The sequence below is a fragment of the Acipenser ruthenus genome, chromosome 28 (genome assembly GCF_902713425.1).
Source record: "Acipenser ruthenus chromosome 28, fAciRut3.2 maternal haplotype, whole genome shotgun sequence".
In the NCBI taxonomy this organism is placed as follows: domain Eukaryota; kingdom Metazoa; phylum Chordata; class Actinopteri; order Acipenseriformes; family Acipenseridae; genus Acipenser; species Acipenser ruthenus.
Genome location: NC_081216.1, coordinates 10,405,626 through 10,433,528, shown reverse-complemented (window position 1 = coordinate 10,433,528; position 27,903 = coordinate 10,405,626). Strand labels below are relative to the sequence as shown.

The 27,903-nt window shown below is 39.8% G+C and overlaps 1 protein-coding gene across 1 annotated transcript; it reads left to right on the top strand.

Moving 5' to 3' along the window:
- Positions 1 to 23,994, top strand: LOC117434439 (C-type lectin domain family 4 member F-like). The gene is made up of 7 exons (XM_034056984.3): positions 1 to 221; positions 4,278 to 4,394; positions 6,059 to 6,088; positions 6,563 to 6,754; positions 7,325 to 7,476; positions 11,218 to 11,333; positions 18,057 to 23,994. The coding sequence occupies exons 1-7, from the start codon at positions 119 to 121 to the stop codon at positions 18,244 to 18,246; spliced, it is 900 nt and encodes a 299-aa protein (XP_033912875.1). The 5' UTR covers positions 1 to 118; the 3' UTR covers positions 18,247 to 23,994.
- Positions 23,995 to 27,903: the final 3,909 nt, after the last annotated feature.

The window sequence follows — 27,903 nt, the reverse complement described above, 5'->3', positions numbered from 1 at the left end:
AACCATTTAAAAGGAGAAAAACGGAAGAAAGAAACGGTGTCCAGACATTCATAGTCACCAGAACGACTACGGCGTAACTCTGCAAAAAATACATACAAAACGGATTGCTTCTTTCAAAATGATACTGATAACAGAAATCATGAATTTGAAAGCTAAATTGCACCTGGCGATGAAGACTATTTTTTTTCAGAGCGTTGGAGAGGAGGAAGAAGATGGCGATGGTAGGTATAATACACTACCTGCATTGAAAAGGTCTACCGGTATGACGTATGATGTATGATGTTTGCTGAGCAAAACTACAATACAAACAGCTATCGTCGTGTGATTCTTTACAATATAAAACAAACCTAGCTACGTCGTCGACTTATAATGGTGATATTATATTTAATATATAGGCTAACCCGTTAAAACTTTCCCATACATTAAAAGTATGTTTAAACTGTGTAACTGCCTGATACGTCGTCTATCTTCATGCCAGTTTGTAGCCCGTGTAATGATTGTGCATGCATTTAGTTTTGGTCTGAGCTAAAACACGATGTAACTGTCGATATGATATACCTAGTCACATTACCTTTATAGCACTAACAACTCCGTGCATTGATGTCTTGTAGACTGTCTTCATTATTTAAAATGTTAATTGTATATATATGAACATTTGATTGTAACGATATTATCATGACTAGAAGCTGCACTTCGGAGTCGACTTTAATCGCAGATGTGGATAAAATAAGGATTATTAGGCTAATCACAGTTCCCAAGCCTTTTAAACCATTATTAACATGCATTTAACACCAGAGTACTGCTAAATGTACAATACAATACCTAGTCCGTATAATATTGTTATTTTAAATGAATAACCAGATACGATGTTATCTTAACTTGCTCCTAAATTTGGTGTACTGTAATGTATTGCATGTTGTATTACCGTACGACCTCATTTTAATAATAGATGGTGTTTTTTTTTTCTTTCTTGGTCAATAACAAATACAAAAGTTATATTTTTTTCTACTAAAAATCGCCAAAATTACATAAAAGGCAATATAACGTTATTTAAATCATTTTGAAAGGAAATATCGCAATATAAACCACAATAACGCAGTGGCTTTATTTCAATCATTCTGAAAGGAAATATCGCAATATAAACAACAATAACGCAGTGGCTTTATTTGCTCTCTATTACAAGTATACTTTAAACTGGCAGTAGTTTAAAATAAAATGTTGTACTGGTCTTGGGTTTAGAGAAAGTGGAAATGGTATATATCCTAACACATTGATTTGTGCAGCTACTGGCAGCAGCGAAATCAAGTTGCCAGAAATACTAGTCGTAGTGTTTTAATGGGGACATTTGGAACATCAGACTTTCTGGAGCCACATCATTGTATAATGGATAGGTTAGTCGTGCCATTTTAACCAATATTTTTTTTTCCAGAACCCTAATGTAAAATGTTTTTAAATGGGGATGGGAGATGTGTCTTTTTTTCAGTTGGAAAATGTCAAACCCACACTCAATCACACACAATCGTATGGTTTATTAGTAGCGGGTCAGCAGAATGTGTGTGCAGTAATTGACTACAAATTACAATTGGTGGTTTTATCGTAATAAACTGCAACCAGCATTAATTGACATAAGTAACAACACCCTGTATTCCAAATAATAATAAAACAACCGGGCACAGTTCTGCCATTGCTTTCTATGAAGGTCAGCTCTTCTGTTCTGAGAGAATATTAACAACAGCTGTTTTTCAAACTGCTGGAGCCCTGTTCTCAAAGTGAACTCTTTCAAATGGTGGCAATAATTATTTCAGACAAACAAAGGTAAATAAATAATTTAAAGGTGCGGTATAATAGTTTGATACTTGCTAGAAATAGAACTTCCTCCTTCAAATTTAAAATGGAAAGTAAAAAAAATCCTGTGATTGTCAGTTGATTAAATAAGGAATTGCTGAAAGAGTTGATCCTTGAGAGTTTAGTAAATACTATATTAGTTAAATAATTGATTAATGTTTGGTAGTAATTCCTGAGCAAAATGTTGTTTAGCCTATAAATAATTACAAAATACTAAATTACAAAAAACAAATGTAATGAAATCCCATGTATTTTCAATACTGTCCATCCCTGCTCCTAGGTGTTTTACTAATGAGCAACATAGGAATATGCTCCATAATAAATCAATAGGCAAATAAAACGTACTCCTTGATTTTGCAATGCAAATAATAATATAAACATATTTTGCAAATTTGTTGGGAGACAGTTTTGCCAGTCAGTAACTTTCCCTGTGCTTATAAAATCCCCTCACTTTATTTAAAATCCATCCGTTGCATTTTTTAACATGTATAAAGAGAAGAAAACGATAGTAACTTTTGAAATATTATGCACCTCTGGATGGCAAGCCAAATTATCATTTAGTGATATCTCAAATGACATTTCATCGAAAACCGTGGCGGCTGGTGGCCAGAATTTTTGGGTGTTCACACCTCAGATGCAGGCTGTCAACAAGATTAAAATATCATATAAATAATACAAATATACAGTATGGTACATTTAATAACTGATTACCCCAAACAGGCAGTAGTAGTCGGTAAATTAACAAAAAAATAATAATTGCCAAACAAAGCAAAATATTACTGAGCTTAAGTTAAAACATTGCTGAAGGCAGCAGCCTCAGAGAAAAAGGGACAGACGGTGCAAAATAAAGGCAGATTAAAACTGAAAAGAACGACGTTCAACAAATATTCGTAAACATAAACATTAAATTAAAGATAGACAAAGATAATTAGACTATTAATAATTTAAAGAGCTTAAACGTTTTCTGTCTTTCTGCAAAATAACGCACCATGCAAGACCGTGTTTGCTAACCGGCTGCACTCCATCCAGACATTTTTAAGCCAATCATAGCCAGTCCTGGCTGATGGCTGGCAGCTACTGCGTATGTGAATGGCGGATTTGAGCAAGCGTAGCCCAGCTTCAGCCCATTAAAAAGATGGGATGAACGGCATTGTTGATGGGCCAGTGTCACGTGAGGGTGGAAATTCATTAATAAGAAACTGGGGGTTTGGCGATCAAGCGAACACTGTTAACCGGCCACCCCTGTCTTAAAATGAATTGCAGCTGTCTTTAAATAATTTGCACATATAAGAACATAAGAAGAACATAAGAAAGTTTACAAACGAGAGGAGGCCATTCAGCCCATCTTGCTCGTTTGGTTGTTAGTAGCTTATTGATCCCAGAATCTCATCAAGCAGCTTCTTGAAGGATCCCACGGTGTCAGCTTCAACAACATTACTGGGGAGTTGGTTTCAGACCTTCACAATTCTCTGTGTAAAAAAGTGCCTCCTATTTTCTGTTCTGAATGCCCCTTTATCTAATCTCCATTTGTGACCCCTGGTCCTTGTTTCTTTTTTCAGGTAAAAGAAGTCCCCTGGGTCGACATTGTCTATACCTTTTAGGATTTTGAATGTTTGAATCAGATCACCGCGTAGTCTTCTTTGTTCAAGACTGAATAGATTCAATTCGTTTAGCCTGTCTGCATATGACATGCCTTTTAAACCCAGCATAATTCTGGTTGCTCTTCTTTGCACTCTTTCTTGAGCAGCAATATCAGAATAACGAGGTGACCAGAACTGAACACAATATTCTAGGTGAGGTCTTACTAATGCATTGTAAAGTTTTAACATTACTTCCCTTGATTTAAATTCAACACTCCTCACAATATATCCAAGCATCTTGTTGGCCTTTTTTATAGGATGTACTAAGGGTCATTTGAAAATATATTTGGTTCAGTTAAATATATTTAAAATTCATTTACAGATGTCTTGAAATTATTTTTGGATGTCTCAAAATGTGAAATTGCTATTAAGAGAGATTTTAGAGAGACTTAAATTCATTATCTCAGCAATGTTGAGATATTAATAATGTATTTTAAGATATTTGAAAACCGCACTCTTCACTTGGAGATATCTATAATTTTCTTGATCTTAAACTTACTAAGACATCCATTGCAAATTATACCTAACATTGAACATCCTGTTCATTTTGAGATATCTGTAATTCAGTTGATATCTGTAATGTACTTTACACCCTGTAAAATGCAGCTGTGGAAAAGCTACAAATTATTCTCTGTGCAGCACTTTCAAATTGGGGGCTAATTTGTTCTTTTTAATATCATTTTTCCCGGCTTGTAAAATGACTTGCCATGGTGGCAGCAGTTGGTGTGTGTTTGACATCCTTGATGTAGATATCTACATAGGCAGTTGATGGTATTTGATGTCTATTTTCAGGTTCAAAGTCTCTGCAGTCTGCTAGTGGGAAAGAGTCCCTCTACAAGAAGACTTCCATCCTGCTTGCTGTGATCTGCTGCCTGCTGGTTTCCATCATCATCGGCCTGAGTTTTCTCTGTAAGTATCTGTAGGATCTGTAATACATTATCATGGGCCTGAGTGTTCTCTGTAAGTATCTGTAGGATCTGTAATACATTATCATGGGCCTGAGTGTTCTCTCAGTATCTGTAGGATCTGTAATACATTGTCATGGGCCTGAGCGTTCTCTCAGTATCAGTAGGATCTATAATACATCGTCAGGGGCCTGAGTGTTCTCTCAGTATCTGTAGGATCTGTAATACATTATCATGGGCCTGAGTGTTCTCTCAGTATCTGTAGGATCTGTAATACATTGTCATGGGCCTGAGCGTTCTCTCAGTATCAGTAGGATCTATAATACATCGTCAGGGGCCTGAGTGTTCTCTCAGTATCTGTAGGATCTGTAAAACATCGTCATGGGCCTGAGTGTTCTCTGTTAGCAGGGTTAGAAACTCCTGCTTGCCCGAGGCGAATTAAATCTGATGAGGTCTACTTGATGTCTGTCTCAGTAGTACTCTGGCCGAGTACTTAAAACAACACGTACAGATGTACTCTCACGTTCACAGGCTTGCGTTATAAAATGCAGGAAAAGTCAATTTTCTAACGGGGTGTAACAGTGGTGAATAAGCATTCACAATGCTTACAAAACATCACTCAGAACGGAACTGAAACCTTCCTTCATCTCCCCTGCAATGCCATCCCCATGACGTTTTTGTTTGTGTTCTCCCTCTGCTCGGGATGTGAACTTTATCGTTTCATTTTACTGAAACACATTGCATCTTTTGAAGTGTAAAGTCATTTTACAAAAAATGTGGAGGTTCACCTCCTCCCCCCCCAAAAAAAACAAAACAAAAACTATTACCATAATTAACATTAATGTAATATGTTGCTTAAAACATTACACAATATATTCATAATAAAGTAGACGATTAAACAAAGACAAACACATGTGCCCTCCGAAATGTGTGCCATCAGCCGTCCGCTTCTATACACTCTGCAGGCCCACCATGCAGCTACCTCAGAGCTACAGCGTCGGAGGACCACGCAGCTCTAGGACGCTTGCAGGTAGGCCCGCTGGTGCCCGGCCAGTCTACAGGGGTCGCTGGTGTGTGGTGAGCCGAGGACACCCTGCCGGACCTAAGCCCTCCCCACCCGGGTGGCACTCGGCCAATTGTGTGCCGACGCCTGGGAACTCCCGTCCACAACCGGCAGTGGAATAGCCTGGACCCGAAACGGCGACCTCCAGTCTATAGGGCACATCCTGCACTCCACGCAGAGTGCCTTTACGGATGCACCACTCAGAAGCCCCAATTCCTTTATTGTTTTAATCGAATTTGTTCAAACATTTTTTTTTGGTCTACATGTTGAAGTTTCATTGTGCGCTGTCAGATTTGAGCTGGTCATGTTAAAATATTTTACAAACAATAAATAATGTTTTTCTGAAAAGCATCTCTTTCTGTGGTTTTTGTTTCTGTATTAAACAGGGTGAGTCTCAGACTATTACACTTTTTTTTTTTGTGCACATTCATTTCATGTATGCACCTGTAATCTTTTATAGTTAGTTATAGCCACAGATCTAACAACAGTAAAAAATAAATAAATAAATAAAACAGGTTAAAATAGCTCGGACCTTAAGGGTTTAGATTTAAAAAGTGTGACTAAGTACAACATACTTTCAGTAATTTTTTTTTTTTTTTTTCTAGCATTACAGCTTTGCGATTGTGGAGATGTCTGTAAGTATGTATTACAGTTGTGCATGTATTTAGAGAACTGCTTAAAGAACTGCAAAATCACATTATTATTATAATAATAAGTACTAACTTTTAAAATTAATTTCTGCCATTTATTTCCTTAAAAACTCCCAGAAGCATCCCGCTTTGGCTCTCCCTCCCAGTACTGATGTGTGTTCAATGTCACTGGTGTTCCGAAGATTTAAGTGGAGTAGTGCTGTGAATGGGAAAGCGTAGCATCGAAATATCTCCAAGCAGAAATCAGGAAACCATTACAAAAAATCTGATTCACTGTTCTAATAATGTCTACATCTTTCATATAGGAAAATGAGAGGCTTACAGAATGATGGCAACACATAGTAATGAGATTTTCTGGAATGTTTTTGTTAACTCTATGTACTTTAAAGAGATGAGTGTGCACACGTGCCTAATGAGGAAGATCACTGGGATCCTTGTAAAATGTCTGATTTCTCTCAGGTTCCAGGATGACTCAAGGAAATGGTGAGGAGTATAACAGCCCTATTCCAGTTGATTATGAGCAGGAGGAGAAAGTGGATGAAGTCAACACAGGCCTGCCCACACATTCCAGCTTCACAGGGAATTGCTCCGATATGGAGTCCCTTTTCTTTGAGGCTGTGTTGGGGAGCAATATCACAAAAAACTGCAACGGTAAGAGTCACTCCAGTGGCCAGTCTGGCAATGTCGTTTTCTTTTAATTGGTGAATGTGAAGCTGATGAAAGAAGGAGAAGAGTGTCATTGGCTAGTCAGGTCCAGTACTGAAGGGGGAACCATGAGCGATTCCCTCCACAGCTATGCAACAACGTGGAGAGGCAAAGACACAAATGTGGTGATTGTTTATTAATGTGGACTACATTATTATCCAGTAGGTGTTAAACAAAACCATTCATTTCAGTTGGGATCTGAGACCTCAGAGGTGAAAAGCAAGTCAGACTTTTACATTTGGGGGGGGGGGGGGGGGGAACAGCAATCCAATTGAGGTGCAACATTCTTTAGCACAATCTGGGGATGGGTATCTATTAGTCTGCCTTTTAAACACTGTATGTTTGCATGCTAAACATTTTAACATATGTAGAGAACTGCTCATCCAATTGTGATTCTTTCACACGCATGTAAATATGTGGATGCAGTCTGTGGTGACTTACTTATTGTTGCTCCTGTGTTTGTAGCTGAGGTTATGTGTAAGTTACTCACATGCATCCTTGTTTCTTACTCAATAGGTCAGATGTGTGAATTGTGTTTGAAGGGCTGGGTGCTGTTCAATCACAAGTGCTACATGTTTTCAAAGGATATCATGTCATGGAATGCCAGCCAGGCTCAGTGCAGATCAAAGAGAGGTGACCTGGTGAAGATACAGAGTGAGGAGGAGCAGGTAGGAGAGTGAGCCTGGCTGTCCCAGGCCAGGGAGCTGGTGGAGGTGTCTGGGCAAACGTTTGCATATGTAATGAGCCTGGCTGTCCCAGGCCAGGGAGCTGGTGGAGGTGTCTGGGCAAACGTAATGATAATGATCCTTGCTGCTTGTCCAGTCTGTCTGCACCTTACATTTCACATGTATCTAGAGAACTACTCATTCAATGGGATGAACTTGGTTTGGATGAACTTGAATTGAGTGGATCACAATCTGGGGACATAAGGAGGTACCTGTCTGTCTAAGAACACGTCACATTTTTTTTAAAGGTTTGACTATATTTTGTTTTATTGTGTAAGTCAGTGCTATAGGCTTCAGCATGAGATGTTGAAACATTAGTAAAATGTGAAGTCTTGGATTTAAAAGCACCTGCCAACCCAGCACCTATATGTCATGTCTGCTGTCTCGCCCATTGTGAATGAAACATGCAGCTTTTGTATACTAAAGAGGAACACATGTAGTTTTCTTTGCATGCATGACATTTGTTCTAGTATCAGTTTTTAGTCTATCCATGAGAGATGTTCAGCTGCTGAAGTATTTGATTCTGTGCACTAATACAGTGACCTTTTACTGTGCTTCGAACCCTGTTAGGTACATCTGCAATCTGATGCCTGGAAAGTTAATAGCAGTACTATTAACAGTACAGGCATTGTTTTTATTGTGCTGAAAAGAATTGTCAATACAATACAATACAGGTATAGACAATGTCGATCCAGGGGACTTTTTCAACCTGAAAAAAGAAACAAGGACCAGGGGTCACAAATGGAGATTAGATAAAGGGGCATTCAGAACAGAAAATCGGAGGCACTTTTTTACACAGAGAATTGTGAGGGTCTGGAACCAACTCCCCAGCAGTGTTGTTGAAGCTGACACCCTGGGATCCTTCAAGAAGCTGCTTGATGAGATTCTGGGATTTGTAAACTTTCTTATGTTCTTACATTTGTGAAAGTACTCCTCAGCAGAGCCACAGCCAGCTGAGCTGAGCAGTTGGAATGGGTTACATTGTTTGGGTAAAAACTAAAACACTGTTGAAGCCTGTAGAACAAAGTGGAGTACGAAACCAAAGCAGACCAGCTAGAAAAACACCTGGATGAATTGGTGGTGTAACTAGAGTCCATATTACAAGTCAAATGCTGTTCAGTTTTTAAATATAAACTGCACTGTAATGTGTTTTGGTATGTACATTTCAAAAAGGTATTCGATAAGGCAAGATGAAAAAGGTTGTTGAATTGGGAACAGGAATATGCTTTCACTGTTCCACTGTGATTTACTATTATCTATTACCAGTATTGCTGTGTGTTGTGTAATGCATACCTTGGAGCAGCTCGGGGTCCCCCAAAAGACAGCTTTGCTTTACTTGGAAGTAGCAGGACATGTTTTGGTTTGTTTGTCTCTTAACTGCATCAAAGTTCTTGTTTTTTCACATTACAATTTGAAGGAAGGACTGGCTTGTTGTAGATGTATGGATGGATATAAAGTAGGCTATATACTACAGGAGGAAAATGTTACTGGACAGGGCATACTGTATGAAGTTCATAGTATAGTCAGTTTATTTTCATCCTGACATTTTAATGGTGATTCATTCATGGAACTTGTGGTATAAAACTTTTTTTTTTTTTTTTCTTACAGAACCTAATATTTGTGATAAGCATTGGAAATGTATTATTGATTTTGTCATTGTTGTCATTGCTATTAGTACACAACTGTACTGTTGCTAGTATAGAGCATTTAATTTGTTTTTTAGCCAGATCAGTTATTAAAATGTAATTTCAATGTGAAAATATATAAGTCTACAATCTATTTGTGATAAATGGACCAAGTTGCATTTTTTTCTACTACATTAGCTTGCATACAAAACTAGAGGTACACCAGTTGAATTAGTTGTATGCTGTGTATCAGTAATGTGAAATCTCTCTGAGACACATTCTGGTTGTTACCATGGAAATGGCCATACTGTTTCTTGCTCCAAGTCCTGTGAATAGACCATTCAGTATTGTGTATTGTGCACTGAGAGAGTTCATATTCCAGCAGGCTTGTGTTACCATGGCAGCCACCGCAGGAATTGGAGCGGAAGGGAGAGAAAGGGAGGGACACAGATAAACAAATAACTTTTCTATTTTCAAGTCTAGAACATGTTGTACTCTTCCTGCCACAGCTGTAAACATACAGATATGTAGAGCTATGGCCATATTAGATCACTGTGACCTATAACCCACATCAGCACATGTACAAATGTTAGACAGACAAACGGATGCCTCAAAATTCTCATATACTATATATAATCATACAGTCGCCTCCACAATATCATTGTCGCCTGGGATTATAAGCAACAGTAACATATCTGCCAGATTGTCTTGTCTTTCATGCCAGCACATCCCCAGTGTTTTGTCTGGTGGCCGTTGTATAAGTTCAGTGTTTTATCTTCAAGATGTGCAATTAAACACAACATGCTGCTGCTGCATGAATTACAAGGATGTGACCTTCAGCTGAAGAGATCTCTGGTTTGAGCCGAGTTTCTACAAACGTAAAGGACAAAATTTCACCCCAAAATACGAACCAAATGTAAATAACATGACAAATCTGTTATGTCTTGTAGCTACTGGCCTGACTTTTTATTTATTTATTCATTTATTTATTTATTTATTTTTATTTATTTGTTGTTTTTTTATTAATAGTTTGTTTTCATTGAGTTGAATGTGACTTGAACTTGTTTTTTTTTCTTCATAAAAGTAACCGTTTTGAAATGACCTTGCCTATTTTGAAACCGTGTTTTTAGTATAGTGATAGTGACTGCCTTTTTTTTTTTTTTTTTTTTTTTTTTTTTTTAAAAAGGTAAAATATTGTGTGTTCCGATACTTGTAGTAACTCATGTTTGCATTGCTGATACAGTACCCTAGTCTCCAAGTGTAAATAACACAGTAGAGGCTAACTGTATTTAAGCATTTTTTTCCTCTGGTAATGGAATTGCCAATTGAGGTGTGTGTGTGTGTGTTTTTTTTGTTTGTTTGTTTTGTTTTTCTTCTATTGTTTCGCACATTGTGGATTTGTTGTTTTTACAGCAGCCGGATACTTAAGTGGTAGTTTTAGGTCTGTGCTATAAATCAATTAAAGTGGATTGTTTGTCTTTGTTTAAAATATTCTGTAATGTACTTTTTTAGTTTTTAGCAATTAGGGGGGTTCAGAAAAAAAAATACATAACGCATTCCCACGTGTTGCTACAACTGTTTAAATATCATACCTGTAATTTTTCTATTTATTTAATATTCTGACAACTTTTTACACTTAGAACTTTAAAGCTCTTTTCAAAATGTCTGCTAGTGCACTGATAGTGTAAGGATTTTTGCCCACATTGTCAAACGGGTAACACAGCAATAACGATCCATGATGTGGTAAAGAACAGAAAAGTCAGAGCACATGCAGTGTTTGAGGACATATCTCAAACCCCAGTGCACTTGAGCAGACATTTTGAAAAGAGCTTTGAAACAGTTAGTTTAAAAGTGTAAAAAGTTGTCAATGTTAACTATCAAAAGAAAAATGACAGGTACATTATTTAAACAGTTGTAGCAACACGTGGGGACGTGTAACGCTGTATTTTTTGGAAACCCGCTACTTACTCTTTAATACTGACGTTAACAAGAGCAATGTTAAATGGGCTGTACTGTAACCTAACCTGTAACCATGGCAACTTTCACTTTTTGTGTTTAGAAATTCATCTCAAAGACAGCTGAAAAGAAGGGTGGCTTTTACTTCTGGATTGGATTGGCTGATCAAGCCAAGAAAGGAGAATGGCGCTGGGTGGACAACACACCTCTGAGGAGAGGGTGAGGATTTCCAAAAATTGGAAAAGACCAGTTTGTATATCTGATCTGACAAATATTGAATCAATAAAGTATGTCTTCATTAGACAACTATAAAATAAATACGTGTTTACATTAAATAATATAGCCTATTAAATACAATACGTACCTCCCAGTCCTGTTATACATTCTGCTGCAGGAAGCCTTATAAATAATGTAGTACAGAGTAGACGTTAAATCAGGGTTTCCCCTGGGTTCTAGATTTTTGTAGTCACTAGTGACTAATCCTTTCTAAAAACATTAGTCACTCCAGATATTCAGTAGTCACTACTGGCGCACAGCTCAAGTCTTCAAGGGTGTTATGAATCCTGTTTTTATTTTATACCTTAAATAACTGTATTGACCAAAACAATTATTTAATTTAAACCGTTTTAATAATGCTCTACAGTTTAAATAAATTGGTAATGTAGAGCTGTAAAGTTTTAGAACATTAAAATTCAAGAACCAGATTTATTTGCCCTGAAAAGCTACATACAGACACAGAATGCATTATGAATTACTTATACCATGTATGTCTTTTTACAATAAAAAGAAGAAAAAAAGGCTGAAACTTTGCTGCTTGTTTTCTTTTTTGTTATCTGACACGTGTGAGCTTTGTTTGTTCTTTTTTCTGGTGTTCCGAATCCAAGTCTTCATTTTCTACAATTTGTTGTTCTGTTTGTTCTGTTTCACTCTGCTGTGGCCACGCTGAAAAAACGAGTGGATTTTCTTCTGCGACATTTTACAGTATTGGCTAACAGTTTTGTTTTTTAATTCGCGCACACAAGTTTACCGCAATCATGTATTTATATTGATGATAAAGTTATAGAAAAGAAGGTAAAGTTCACTATCTACGCATCTCTACAGCTGGCCTCAATACGAAAACATATTACTGGCATTTTTTAATTATTGGTGACTAAAACGTACAGTACTGATGCTAATTAAAAAACAACAATAAAACGCTTACCTAGTATCAGTGTCATAGATGTCCCTGCTTGTTACCACACATATCGCTGATAATGGCAGGGAAATTGGAGAGAGCTTCAGTTGCAAGACATTTTTGGCGTTTTTAATCTTTGATGGTATTTCGCCTTGATCGCCATTTGCTAGTAATGTACTAGTATTGAGCAAACAATCCACATTTTTTCACTGGATTGAAAGCTAAAACTACTCTCACACCAGACGTAACGGCTTGTCAAACTAGACTGCATGACAATACTTTGGTTTCTGATTGGCCATTCATTCTGTATTTTGAAATGTATTACTTGTTACAATAAACTTTAATCGGGTCATTGAAAAGAATAAAATATCGACTTGCAGGCATGAACGCACACAGGAAATAAAATGAGTTAAAGACTAGGCTTAGTTTTTTAAAATGTCTTTTTTTGTATCCCAGACAAACTGCAGTAACCGCCCAACTGTTTATATTACATTTAAACAAGGGCTTATTTAAAATGTACATATTTAATATGTAAATTAGCCATGTGTGCACTGAACGCTGTCACAGTGCGTCAGTCTGGTGTTAGCGATTAAACGCTGGTTACGTGACAAAAGTTTGCAATAGATTGGCAAGTGGTACTAAACAAAATGCGTTGTCTGCCATTTCAGAATTTTTCTCGAGGTACCCCAGTTTGAAAACTGCTAGAAGAAACCACATTACCAACAGATACAGTTTAATAGTAGTAGTATTTAAATGCCATTGTCCTGACTGGTAAATTCTTCCAGCTTCCCCTTTTATTTTGACAATTTCCATATAAAAAATGACATTTTTATCTTGACATTTCATTCTTAGCCACCAAGTAAATAATTTGGACAGTTTTCAAAACAATTGTTGCTTTATTTTTACACGTTGGTGTTGTTGATAATATGATAAACGAGTATATCTGCTTCAGGTTAAACGATGGCCCGTGTTACACAGAACACTACAAATACAATGTCAAATATACACTATGTATTTCATTGGTTTTGTGGATTTGCTATGTTTTTAACTTATTTTAATACTGCACATAATTATATAGTTTAGAAAATGATACTTACCAAAACCATGCTGCACGTGAACTGTATTACATAAGAATTTCCTTTATTCCGATTCCAGTGGTGTTTTCTCAATGCAAGATGTATTGTAGGCATATACAGACGTGCTCAGATTTGTTGGTACCCCTCCACAAAAAACAAAGAATGCACAATTTTCTCTGAAATAACTTGAAACTGACAAAAGTAATTGGCATCCCCCATTGTTTATTCCATATTTAATAGAAATCAGACTTTGCTTTTGATTTTTTATTCAACATAATATTGTAAATAAGAAAACAAATGAAAATGGCATGGACAAAAATGATGGGACCGCTAACCTAATATTTTGTTGCACAATCTTTAGAGGCAATCACTGCAATCAAACGTTTTCTGTAGCTCTCAATGAGACTTCTGCACCTGTTAACAGGTAGTTTGGCCCACTCTTCCTGAGCAAACTGCTCCAGCTGTCTCAGGTTTGATGGGTGCCTTCTCCAGACTGCAAGTTTCAGCTCTTACCATAGATGTTCGATAGGATTCAGATCAGGACTCATAGAAGGTCACTTCAGAATAGTCCAATGTTTTGTTCTTATCCATTCTTGGGTGCTTTTAGCTGTGTGTTTTGGGTCATTATCCTGTTGGAGGACCCATGACCTGCGACTGAGACAGAGTTTTCTGACACTGGGCAGTACGTTTCGCTCCAGAATGCCTTGATAGTCTTGAGATTTCATTGTGCCCTGCACAGATTCAAGGCACCCTGTGCCAGGCGCAGCAAAGCAGCCCCAAAACATAACCGAGCCTCCTCCATGTTTCACTGTAGGTATGGGGTTCTTTTCTTTGAAAGCTTCATTTTATCGTCTGTGAACATAGAGCTGATGTGACTTGCCAAAAAGCTCCAGTTTTGACTCATCTGTCCAAAGGACATTCTCCCAGAAGGATTGTGGCTTGTCAATATGCATTTTAGCAAATTCCAGTCTGGCTTTTTTATGTTTTTCTGTCAAAAGTGGAGTCCTGCTGGGTCTTCTTCCATGGAGCCCACTTTCGCTCAAAAAGCGACGGATGGTGCGATCAGAAACTGACGTACCTTCACCTTGGAGTTCAGCTTGTATCTCTTTGGCAGTTATCCTTGGTTCTTTTTCTACCATTCGCACTATCCTTCTGTTCAATCTGGGGTCGATTTTCCTCTTGCGGCCGCGCCCAGGGAGGTTGGCTACAGTTCCATGGACCTTAAACTTCTTAATAATATTTGCAACTGTTGTCACAGGAACATCAAGCTGCTTGGAGATGGTCTTGTAGCCTTTACCTTTACCATGCTTGTCTATTATTTTCTTTCTGATCTCCTCAGACAACGCTCTCCTTTGCTTTCTCTGGTCCATGTTCAGTGTGGTGCACACAATGATACCAAACAGCACAGTGACTTCTTTTCTCCATTTAAATAGGCTGAATGACTGATTACAAGATTGGAGACATGTGTGATACTAATTAAAGAAACTAATTAGTTTGAAATATCACTATAATCCAATTATTTATTATCTTTTCTAAGGGGTACCAACAAATGTGTCCAGGCCATTTTAGAATATCTTTGTAGAATAAGCAATAATTCATCTCTTTTCACAGCTTCTTTGCTTTATTCTATGACATACCAAAGGCATGCAAGTATACATGATAAAATAGCTTTTAATTTAATCACTTTTCCGGAGGAATGAAGCATTATTTCAATGAGCTGTAAGGGTACCAACAAATTTGAGCACGTCTGTATACAGTGCCGTATAAAACCACATACACTGTATATAATTTTATCATGCTCGTTATAGGCCTACTGGCGAAATGGTCAAGAGACAGTTGGTGCTTAACTCATATGGAATAAATTTGGCCCTGAATTTTAGCATTTTTGGTCATAGAAAAGACACATTTAACATATTTTATAACGTTACCGTAGGCTACTTTTTTTAGGTAATGATGCATTTCTGTTTCACAAATCTTCTGCAGACAGTATTTTTAAGCACAACTATAATAAACTATATTTCAACAGTCACTGCCGAAGCTTATTACTTACTCTTCCAGAAGTAATGGTTGGGTGTAACAGGGATACGAGGTTATATTTGCGCCGGGCCATGTTGTTAGCAAGCCTGATGTTGTTGTCCATGCTTTACTGTGAAACTGCCTGTGTAACCAGGGCGGGTGTGAGCGCATTCTACTGGACTGGAGAATAAAAGCACGGGAGTTTAATTATGAAAACGCAAGTGTAAAGAAACAAGTAAAAAAGATTAGCCTGTCGTCAGACATGTCATGTTAATACAACATACATTCATTTACTGCGTATTGGTATTGATTGCGTCTGGTCAGGGAAGGAGGACACACGAGCGCGTTAAGAGAATTTCAGCGGGACACTGGCGCAATGGCGCTAACACTGCGGATGCAAAGGTTTGAACAGAACTCTTTGTAATCGTGAAAGCGCAGCAGCAGAAGCTGTCAGGTTGCAAAGAATAATGTGAGGCTGAAAGCTACAGCAGCACCGAGTACAGCCTCATAAAGCGGTCTGGGTTACCGTGGTAACTGACACGCAACATGAAACTGAGGCGCTGAATGGCTGACTGCATTTACGTCGCTTACAACGGGATGAGAACGTTGCAGAGTCAATGAATCGATGAGGCCGAGGCGCTGATCTGATCAGCAGCAGTGACTATGGTTTAGCGATCCCTTCTTTCAAAGAACGAGACGCTGTGTGTGACTAACAAAAGGGATTTTTTTTTATAGTACAAACAGAAACGATCGTCACCAGTGATGATTCCACTTTTTTTTTTGTCGTCACTTTCAAAAAACATTCGCAAATTACGAGAGTGACGAGCGACAGCGAAACCCCTGCGTGCAATCACTGAATGCTATTAACTAAAAGTCAAGTTAAAACAGCTGCTAGTCAATGTATCTTTAGCGATCATTTCATTCTTTTTGAGGAGTGCATTTGGTGGAGCAAGCTGTAAGGGTTTGTTGTGATTTACCGGTTCGTCTTGTACTCTGTCTCAGTCAGTAAAGCCCGAGGCTTGTGGCTGGGCTGCTCTCTGCAGGTAGGTGGATGCTTGTATTGTAGGTGGTTATTATTGTACCTGTGCTGTTCTGTAGCTCTGTCTATTAAAATGTCCTCAAACAAAACTTTATTTTATTTTTTCAAATCCGACTGGAATTTTTTGGAAGTTATTGGCTGCAATCTCATTCGTGTTCCATTTGGTATCGGCCCGCTTATTAATATTAAGTGCAGTGGTTTAGTAAAATAATTCTACCATACTACAAGATGGATTATACCATCAGTCATTTGTAATCAGTTATTGGAATAAGTGGTTACACATGTAATTCCTAGTTTCCATTGCTCGCCCAAGCGGCTGAGGTTTTGTGTATCATACACGATGTAGCCAAACTGCGTCATCACAGAGCCAAGAGGTGCGTGTAGAGAAGAAACTGACAGGGAAATCTTCATGTTTAAAAGAGAACACACAAACTGAAGCTAAAAGAAAACATTTGTAAACTTAACACACACGCGTTATGGCATGGAATGAAATCATCATCATCATCGCTATGTGTTGATGAAGAACAATCAATTGGGTCTTGAAGGTTGTGTAAAATCGTATATATTGTCATAATGAACATTCTTTTAAATGTCGGCGTCCATTGCTCAGACTGCCTTGTTCTAAACGCAGTGTTACTGTCTGTTTGTTTAAAACAAAACACAATACGGTCTCCCAGTGACCTTTTACGCTCGGCAAGAATTTCTTGGCCAGGTTTGTTGAAAAGCACTGAATCGTTATTTTGATTTTGACTGTGAGCCGTTGGCAGCCAAGCCTGTAGTGCCAGGCAGTGGAAACGATATTCCACAAATCCATCTGCAAAATGAAATGAGAACTTTGCGGGGCTGGTGGCGGGCCTGATTCTAGGTTTAGTTTTTTTGCTGACGTCAGAAAGTATTTTAAAATCCCAGTCACTTTGAAGCCAACATGTTGATTTAAATAATATACATTTCGAACATCATTAGCTGCAGTTGGGACAGATCATGTTTTTCGCACACAGATGCTTATGGTAGCTTTGAAGAATGTAATGTTTCCTGTGTAGGGTGTACATAAGAAGCTGTAAACATTACCATACCTGGCTTGGCTAATAGATCTGTCCTTGCCATCTTCGTTGATGATGATGATGATGATGATCCAGAATTAATATGCTGTCAATTTCATGAGATTTGTTGTTTTCCTTGTACTTGATTCTAGCCGCACAGTTTAGACACAACATGATTCTTGGCAATAAATGCAATTGATGCAATAAAAATCCAGTAAGGCCACACAGTTGAATTTAAACATGCCGGCACACAGGTTGAATTCCATCATAAAAACTCTGATCAGCAATAACCTGCTCTGCTTAGCTCTCCGGTTTGAAAAGTACTTAATAATAAATATTATTCTCAGATTTTGAATATAGACACTAAAACTAACACCGCCACTGCAGTTTAGAAAAAAAAAAAAAAAGATTGCAGTGTACCGGTACAGGGGGTCACTGTATCGATAATCTTATCAAGAGAAATATCACTGTTCACCGTGCAAATCGATGAATCTGCACACCACTAATATTGAGAAGGTGGGACCTTCATTTCAGCATATTAAAGTATCCATTCAGATGTTTCTGTAATATGTGAACCTTCCTTCTCCTGTGTTCCAGATATTGGCGGCAGGGTATACCCTCTACTGGCGATGTCAGGCAGTGTGCAGGCATGAACCCCCCGTCGGATTCCTTGAACAACTGGGACCGGTCAGCCTGCAGAGCCAACAGCAGAAGAATCTGTGAATCCGCAGCTGTGCGTCTGATTCACAAAGCAAACGACGACAACGATAACCTTGCACGTGTTTAGAGTAGTGTTGGTGCAAGAATTCAAGTATCTGAGCAAAACACAACATGGAATAAATTCAGAGGCAAATATGACCCTGTTAGCATCATGCAAAATAATCTAGTAGCTTTAGATTGATTTCTGTCTTTTATTAATTAAAATGTAATCCGTAACTTCAAACAGTGAAATCTGATTCTAACACTTAACAGACTTAAGTCTCTTTTTATATTTTTGTTTTCAAAGTTTTACATTAAATAAATAAAATTTAACAATTAATACAAAAAACAAATCAATTCCTAATCACATTGGACACAGTAAATGTGATTTAATTGATTATTGTAATCCTTACTCATAAATCCATTGAAAGAAGACAATACCGGTATATAAATCCCTGGAATCTACAAAACCAATTCTGCTGTACATAACCCCATTCTACTGGGTTACACTTCTGAGATTACTTTTGCTATGTTATAAAATACTTTTATCTGATTGGACTAGAGCTGAAAATGAAGAGTTCAAAACACTAGCTTTCAAGGTCACAGACTGGTGCGTTTGGATATTGCTGTTTACATGCTAAAAAGGAATTTTGAAATATGCAGAAGAGCATTCTGGTCTATATTGATTACAAAAACTAAATTTGAAATATTTATGGTTTAAGCTTGAAGCCACAGAAGCTTAAACCAGGTTATGCTTTCAGCACAGATACTGAGATGTGAAAGGCAGGGGAGCAGTGAACAGTGACAGTTCGTTTAAAAACCTAAGCAAGACCACCTTTAAGAAGTTCCACTACACGATGAAACGGGGAGTTGAACATGGAAACTAATCTGAAACTATAACTATTGTGCAACTGTGGAAGGGTGGTGGGCAATTCACTGACACAAGGAGACAGTACTTTATTTGTAGCGCCGCTCAGGCGTACTGATTTATTTGAGGCAGTAGATGGCGCTGTTGTCCGTGTTCTGGATACTGACAACAGTAACCAGAATCACGGCGTTTACCAATACAGGTATAGGCACAACAAGTGCTCGCAAATAATAATGAAAACCAAAGGCGAAAGAAAAAGGGAAAATAAAACACAGTAATGAAACTACAAACAAAAAGTGCTGCTTACGCAGTGACCCCACTGCCGCTAAGCCGGTCAGAACGGGCCTCCGTCCTACGCTCAATTACCCTCTATACACTGGGATGGCCGGAGTTCCCCGTACAACTAAGCACGTCCCCTCGGGTACGTGGTGATTTCTGTTATTTCTTTTCCCGTTAAATTATTTTAAGGCCGGCTGTTTTTCTCAGCCAGTTTTGCCTCGTTTTATTTTAAAACTGACGTCTTTCGTCAGTGTCACTGGGTATTCCCCAAACACGGCCACCCGAGCGTCCAACCAAACCAGATCTTATGGGCCGAGCAGTCTCCCAAGGCCCGCCCCTCAGCCACTCAGAGAGAGGGAAAGCACACACACACTCTTCCCCACCTCTCCGTGTCATCGCCATGACCGACAGGCGGACCCCACAAGACTGCTGACCTCTACCTGCAGTAATACGGATGTGCCAGACAGTCAGTCCAGATCTCCCCTGTTTCAGCAACTATAATGTATAGTAAAATTGATGACTTAAAATACCATAAATGATACATCTGCTACCGACACTGGCCTGTGTTGAGTTGAAAAGATTCTAAGGGGGTGGTGTAAGGATATGCGCAAAGTGATTTGTGGGTGCAAAACCCCAATAATGCTGCCGTAAATCATGTTTAGCAGCCGTAAAGTCTGATTTTACCGGTTGCTAAAAATGTGGCGTATGTAAAGAATGGTGTTCACCTGCCGTTCTGCACCCGCTATCAAATTTGCAGTTTGCCATCATTGATCCATTACAATTATATTGAAATACATTCAAATGAAGAAAAGAGCATGGAATTGGGTGGGATCTGGATACTAAGCGCGTGCAAACATTATAATGTGATGTAAGGATTTTGCCTTGCACTTAGGCAATTGCTAACCCTCCAAAAACTTTACACCTCTTCTACAAGGTGCAAACTATTGTAGAAGCGAGTAACTAAGAGCTGTATAAAAGCACACACCTGCAGAGACCTGTCATTGGCTTCACGATGGCTACTGTGGTGCATTTCCTGATACGACGACACTTTGCTCTTGTTGAGGAGAGACAGGAACACGGATGGAGGAGAAGGGCAAGACAAGACCTTGCATGTTCAATCCCAGGGTCACTTTGTTTGGGATGCCAGAGGATGCGGTGTTAAATTATTTGTTTATTTAGCAGACTCCTTTATCCAAGGCAACTTACAGAAACTAAGGTGTGTGAACTATGCATCAGCTGCAGAGTCACTTACAACTACATCTCACCCGAAAGACGGAGCACAAGGAGATTAAGTGACTTGCTCAGGGTCACACAATGAGTTAGTAGTGGCTGAGGTGGGATTTGAATCGGGGACCTCCTGGTTACAAGCCCTTTTCTTTAACCACTGGACCACACAGCCTCCTATGAGCCTCCTATGTTAAAGCTTTATCATCTCTCCACAGGTCATCCTTGAACTCCTAGCTGAACTGAGGGATGAGCTAGACCACAGCGTCAAACAAGGCCCGCCGTCCCTGCACATGTGAAAGTGCTGTGTTCTCTGCACTAAGCCTCTGGTTCATTTCAGACCACTGTTGAAATGCCTGGAGGGATAGTACAGTCCACCTTTTCCAGAGTGCTAAGCATATTTCTGAATGTCATGCTAAAATGGGCAGGCCAAAACATATCATTTCCTAAGGATACTAGCGTAACTGATGTTTGCTGAGGCTTTTCCAGCTCCTCAGCAAACTTTTATTTTCTTTTCTGTGCGCCAAGAGGACTTTGCTGCCCTTCCTCTGACATAATATTTTTTTTGCTTTGTATTTTCGTGCACCACAAATGTCATAGAGCGACTACTCTACTCTGTACTCCAAACTCTGCAAGTGTGGCTGCTAAATAGACCAATGCGCTCATTGAGACCCTCATTATCATAATTGCGGATCATTATTGGTGCATGTTGAGTAATTCTCATTGCTCTTAAGCTTACATAGGGTGCAGTGCAAAATAATTTCCTAGGCCGCAATGCAATTTGAATTTTGCATCTGCGCATCGCCCCCTCACCCTCTCTTATTTTGCACAACACAAAGTTACGGATGATAGACCTTTATAAATAAATAGTACATATAATGCATTTTATGAAAACTGGATTACAACCGTGCAGTAGTACTTGGTTGTTACTGTCAGGAATCCTGTGTTTTATCGCTTTTATGTGGGGTTGCCACCCATTCTGGTTTTGCCTGGATTGTTCTCTTTTTGAGGCAGCTGTACTGGGAAATCTGTAAGACTTCCTGAGACATTAAATGTCATTAAAGTATAAGATTTTTTATCTTTTTTTGGACGAAATGACTCTGGTGTCCCGGTTTTTTGTAAATCAGAGGTGGGAACCCTAGTTTTATGCCTCATTCCTAGAAGGAATACAAATAAATAAACCCAAACCTAACAGAACAAACTGTACACATAACAACAGTTTAAATCAACATAATAAAAAGATAATATAACCATTTAAAAACAAATCTCAGGTGAGGAGGAGAAAGGTATAGAATGGAATGTTGAACCATTATTTTTCTTTTTTAGCATATACTGTAAAATGCACTACTAACTGTGGAACATTAATACCAATGGAAAGAATATTGAAAGAGCACTTGCTTGGCCCTTTGGGTGTAAAGATAAAACTGATTGATTTCAGAATGAAGTACTGTAGGAATAACAGAGGGAAATAACAGAGATTATTGACTGGGTTAGTAAAATAATGAGAACAACCCGCTCTGTGATCTCTGGGGATGTCCCATGTAGCAGAGTATTACTGCCAATGTGTCCCTGATTCACAAAGAAGGTCAAATGACCTGTCTAATTTGTATATTTATATATTTCTTCTTTTTCTTTTTTTTGGATGGGGGGGGGCTGATCTAGTGAGCATTGAGTGTATTTAGCAACCAATGCCCTTTATCTGGGAGCTAGTGTGCTAGTGTTAAGTGCCTTCTGAAAAAATATGAAGAACTAATATTTCAGGAAGGAGAATCCGTGATATGATTGAATGCAATTGAATAGTGATTGATGCAATGTAACATATGATTTAATGACGATAATAAATTTTGCCCGAGGCCCTGTCCAGGGTAGCCCTTCCTCTAGGATCTAAAATGGTCATCTTCCTGTTTTGGCAAAAAGAAACGACATGAATGCAGCCAGACAGAGTTTTTATGCCGGCGCTTGGAACTGATGTGTTAATTAGTGGGCGGATGCTCCTTCCGGAAATATAACCAGGTTTACAATTACAAAATGGATACAATATATTTAAGGACCTGTGGCAGGCTAGCTGCAGTGATGACGTCAGACCAGAAAGAATCATACACAGAGGCAGTAGTGATGAGTGAATCTGAGACGCAGCAGTGCTCAGTGTTTTAATAAACAAACAAAAGGTTTTAAACAGAAAACAGGACACGGCACTTCAGGCCAAAATAAATAGACAAACAAAACGCATTAACACTTAAACAAACGGTGCACGGACAGACAAACAAACACGGTGAGTAAAAGAAACAAATTTACTTTCTCCTTAGTTTTTAGTTTTTGAAATTCTCTCCTCTCCACACCTGTTCTCCACTCCCCGAACACACAACCCCGAGTGAGTGCTTTGTGCATCTATATATACTGTTGTGCCGGGATTCAATTACTAATTAATTATTCACTTGAATCCCAGCACGTGAACTAATTCTGTGCAACCCCGTGCTTACATATTATTAAATACTTTAAATGCACGTGCAGTGAAGTGCAATCCCCGTGCCTAAATACAATTATACATTTTAAAACTTGTGATCATTACCCACATTATATCCTGTGTACCAACTACAATACACCAACATTAACACACACAACATACAACATAAAACACAAATGCACACGGGCGGGGTACATTGCCACAGGACCCTTAAACATTTACAGTGATTTTTAGAGCAATGGCTTCGCTGCTTTTAGTATGCATTTTTCAAAGGTAATATTAATTCAAATGTGTGTTTAAAGATCAACACCCTTAGATACCCAAGTGGCTCATTTGGTAAAGGCGCAACTGTGTGTGTGCAGGCTGAGCTCTGTAGTCAGTCAGGGTAGCACAGGTTCACATCCTGGCTGCGTCAAGTTGAGGATCTTGCCCATGGATCTCACAAGGTCTGTTTCTTTGGCACTTGTTCTGCAGGTTGGGAAGGTGCTACAGTACCCTCTACTTGCCATGGGCCTGGTGAACTTGAGTCTGAACCTGTTGTGCTGGCCTTTGTCCTCTAGGGGACAGCCACTTGTAAAGAGCCAATTGGCTTAGTGTTGGGATCACAGGATTGCCACTGACATTCAATTGTCCTGAGCTGTGTGTGATTTCTAAACCGTGAATAGTTTGTTTGTTTGGTGGGATCTAAAAGTGTGCAGTGATGTGTAGCCCTGCAAAGAGATAGCGGAATCGTCTTCTAGAGCCATCCCAAACAAATAAACTTCATTCACAGTGGAGCAATTCCAAAAGAGATTCACCTCATAACTCATTAGGAAACTATAAATAACATTAATACAAATGTGTAGCTGAAAATCATTTTAAAGTGAGTTGATGGATAAAAGCAGTTTTATTCACAATTTCTGTATTTTATATCTGAAATGTAAAGGTCAACATAACTATAAAACTATTTTATGTGTGTCACAATAAAAATATTACACTTGTGTGTTTTTACAGATTTTAAAGCATTTTCTTTTTTACTTTTGTGTTTGCCTAATAAGGGGTTTAATTTGGTAGGCGGTCACTTGGGCCATACTGAAGTACTTTTTAAATCAAGGGAAGTAATGTTAAAACTTTACAAAGCATTAGTATGACCTCATCTAGAATAGTGTGTTCAGTTCTGGTCACCTCTAGAAAGAGTGCAAAGAAGAGCAACCAGAATTATCCCGGGTTTAAAAGGCATGTCGTATGCAGACAGGCTAAAAGAATTTAATCTATTCAGTCTTGAACAAAGAAGACTATGCGGCGATCTGATTCAAGCATTCAAAATTCTAAAAGGTACTGACAATGCCAACCCAAGGGACTTTTTCGATCTGAAAAAAGAGGAGGAGGATAGGCATTTAAATTCCCTCTACCCAGTGTGTGCATTGAGATGTTACGTTGAAAAGACAAGGGCTTTGCGTCATTCTGACCAGCTCTTCATCTGTCACAGTATACGGACCCTGGGACAGGCCCTCTCCAAGCAGCGACTGTTGCACTGGATTGCGGACACAGTCTCGACTGCGTATGATAATGCCAGCTTACCTCCACCTGGGCAGGTAGCTGTGTACTTTACAAGAGGGGTGGCCACATCTTGGGCCCTCTTTAGAGGCAAAAAGAGATTCTGCGATTCTGCGTAGTGACTATTTGATCCCTTGGGAGGTAGGACCCAGGACGTCACTCCGCAGAAGGGCCTATCGGCAGCTTTGACATAAAATGCTCAGAAATACCTACCAAGGCAAGCAATATCCGAAAAGTATCCATTGGTGGTCATCTTCAAATTGAAAGGGAACCTAATAATACAGACATACTCAATGTGCACCTGCAATGTGTAAAATGTGATTCTGTTGTGTGAGTAAAAACAAAGTCTAGTATTAATATAATAAGCGGAAAACTAATACTAGCTGTTTCAATGGGTAAAAATTATACAAACGCCATCTTAAAGGAAAAATGTACTCCAAATAGTCTCTGTAGGAGCATTCTGACCCACTGACTGTGAGGACACACAGTGCAGCAAATAGAAATTCACTATTTAATGATTTAATGGCACCGAAATGTTGGTTGCCTAGATCAGCCACCGGGGCTAGTAGCCAGGTATATAAATGTGTTACTGTAACAGGGTGAGGAGCCCTGTAAAATGTATTATTTATTTATTTTGTGTTTGTGATTATTTTTGTTTAATCTTTTTTTAGCTCTGTGAGCAAGTCTTTTTGTTAAAACCTTTTATTTTATTTTTGTATTTAAATAAACGGCAGCGCCTCCGGGACTCAGGTCAGAGTAGGGTACTGCAGTTTTTTTAGTTTTTTTTTTCATTTTTTCTAATACGTGTGGAGTGAGAAGCAGAGTGAGGAAGAAGGAGGATGGGAGCAAAAAGGAGGAAGAGCTACAACAGCAGGCACAGGAGGAGATCAGCTGGGAAGTCCTCCTCCACAGCATAAGTAAGACTTACTGTTGCTGCATCTGTGGGGAGTGGGGGCATTTCCCAGTTAATTCCCCCCTCCTCGAAGATTGGAATTACAGCTGCTGGAGGGGAGACAAGGGGGAGGAGTCGGTGCGTCCACAGCCCAAGAGGGGGGAGGCCGAACGTCCACAGCCCAAGAGGGAGAAGCCGGTGCGTCCACAACCCAAAAGGGGGGAGGCCGAACGTCTACAGCCCACGTCTCCACCAGCAGAGGGAAAGTACCTGCTGGTTCCACCTCCACCGCCGTGGGACAACTGTGTGTCACTCCCACCTCCACCAGCAGAGGAAGAATACCTGCTGGTCCCGCCTCCACCGCCGTGGGAGGACTGCGTGCCACTCCCAACTCCGCCACCAGAGGGAGAATACCTGCTGGTTCCGTCTCCATCACCACCACCAGCAGAGGGAGCATGCCTGCTGGTTCCCCCGCTGCAGCCAGAAGGGGAGGGGCTCCTCCCGCCTTTGCAGCCAGAAGGGGAGAAGTCCCTGCTGCCTTTGCCAGGAGCAGAGCAGCAGGAGCTGCCTCTGCTTCCACCACCACCTGAGGGAGAGGGGCAGGAGCTGCCTCTCTCTTCACAACAGGACAGACTAGAACAGGAGGCTGGCGGTCCGCAGCCGCCCTTGCACAGGCTGCTGAGCAGAGCAAGGGGGAAAACCGCCGGGTTGCAGCGGCTGAGAAGAGGGCCAACCCCAGCACCACGGCTGGTCCTGGCTTTGCTGCCACCGTCGCCTCCCAATGGTCTGCTGCCGTCGTCGCCACCCGAGGATCCTACCAGTTCTGCCATGCAGCAGGAAACACCAGAGCCCCACGGAGGTGAGCTGCCGGCCACGAAGAAGGCGGGGAGGTCAGGAGACCAGCTCCCCCCGCAGCAGTTTCGCTGCCGGAAATTGGGTGGCCGGACCCCCGTGGAGGGGAAATGCCGGCCATGAAGAAGGGGGTGGAGGTCAGGAGAGCAGCTCCCCCAGCCGCACTTTCGCGGCAGGAGATAGTGTGGCTGAAGCCCCGGAAGAAGGAGCTGTTAGCCATGAAGAAGTTGGGGGTGGAGGACATTCCACCATGGCCACCACTGGAAACACCTTGCTTCCCCCTCTTCCGGGACTTTGAGACTGAGGGGGGAGGTGGCCGTTGGAGCCAAGTGTGCGTTGCACAAGGGAGGGGATGTGTAACAGGGCGAGGAGCCCTGTAAAATGTATTATTTATTTATTTTTAGAATGGGGTCTCCCCCTCCGCCCCTGTGTTATTTTGTATTTGTTTGTTTTATGATTTATGTATTTATTATATACGATGAGCAAGGTGCCGTCCTTCAGTGTTTTGTATTTGTTTTGTTGTATTGTTATGATTTATTTTATGTATAAATGTGACGCGTAACCGAATGTTTGTTTTTGTTTAATAGCATGGATGGGTAGTCCCATCCACAGTAATATAAAAACCTCGTACAGAAGGTGGCCATCTCCCGAATTAATTAAATGGTTAATTTGTTGCTAATCGGGAGATGGTCACCTGCATAAAAACCTGCAGCTCTCTGCACACAGGGTGTGGGTGTTCGGAGGAGGAACTGGAGAGCGAGAGGAGAGAAAATGAAACTTAAAAGAAAAACGTATAGGATTAGTGAAGGTTACTGCCCAACCTGAACTGTATTATTTATTATCTTGTGTTTGTGATTATTTTTGTTTAACCTTTTTATTTCGCTCTGCGAGCAAGTTAAAACCTTTTATTTTATTTTTGTATTTGAATAAACGGCGCGCCGCGTCTTTGAACTGCAGTACTGCCTGGTGTCAGTGTTTTTCGGTTCTTGCTTCTGGCCTGACATCACAACTCGTCCACCCTGTCACAGTTACCAAAACGTATTGTGAAGGAAAATGAGAGCTGAAAGGATCACATGTATTGCCATGTTTCTACCTGCACCTTGCAACCAATCTGTCAATATCATCTCTTTCCAATGATTGAAATGTAGCAAGGAAGCAGATTTGCAGCAATTATAATTCAGCAATTCCTTATCGGTGATACAAATGATTTAAAAAAAAACGTCTTAGGCTTTGAGCTGGACCATTATGCTGCCTGGGTCCTAATCAATGGGCTCCCTGCAGAATCAGTTTCTCCACTACAAGATCAGGAACCCGACTGGTATTTGCAAGCCATTTGGATCCAGTTGTCATTGTCTGTTTTCACATTTTAACAGCTTTGTTTTGCATAACAAATCATGTATGTTCTACATTACCTTAGTGGTTCTTTCTATAAACAAGAAAGCACAACAGCATCACATGGATATTTTAGTAATCTAAAACACTGGCCACCCAAAAATGAAGATCTAATATTCACTAATTATGTATGCAAATTGCTGATTGCCATGGGTGTGGCCACATCAGCTCCTCGGTATTCATAAGAACATAAGAAAAGTTACAAACAAGAGGAGGCCATTTGGCCCATCTTGCTCAT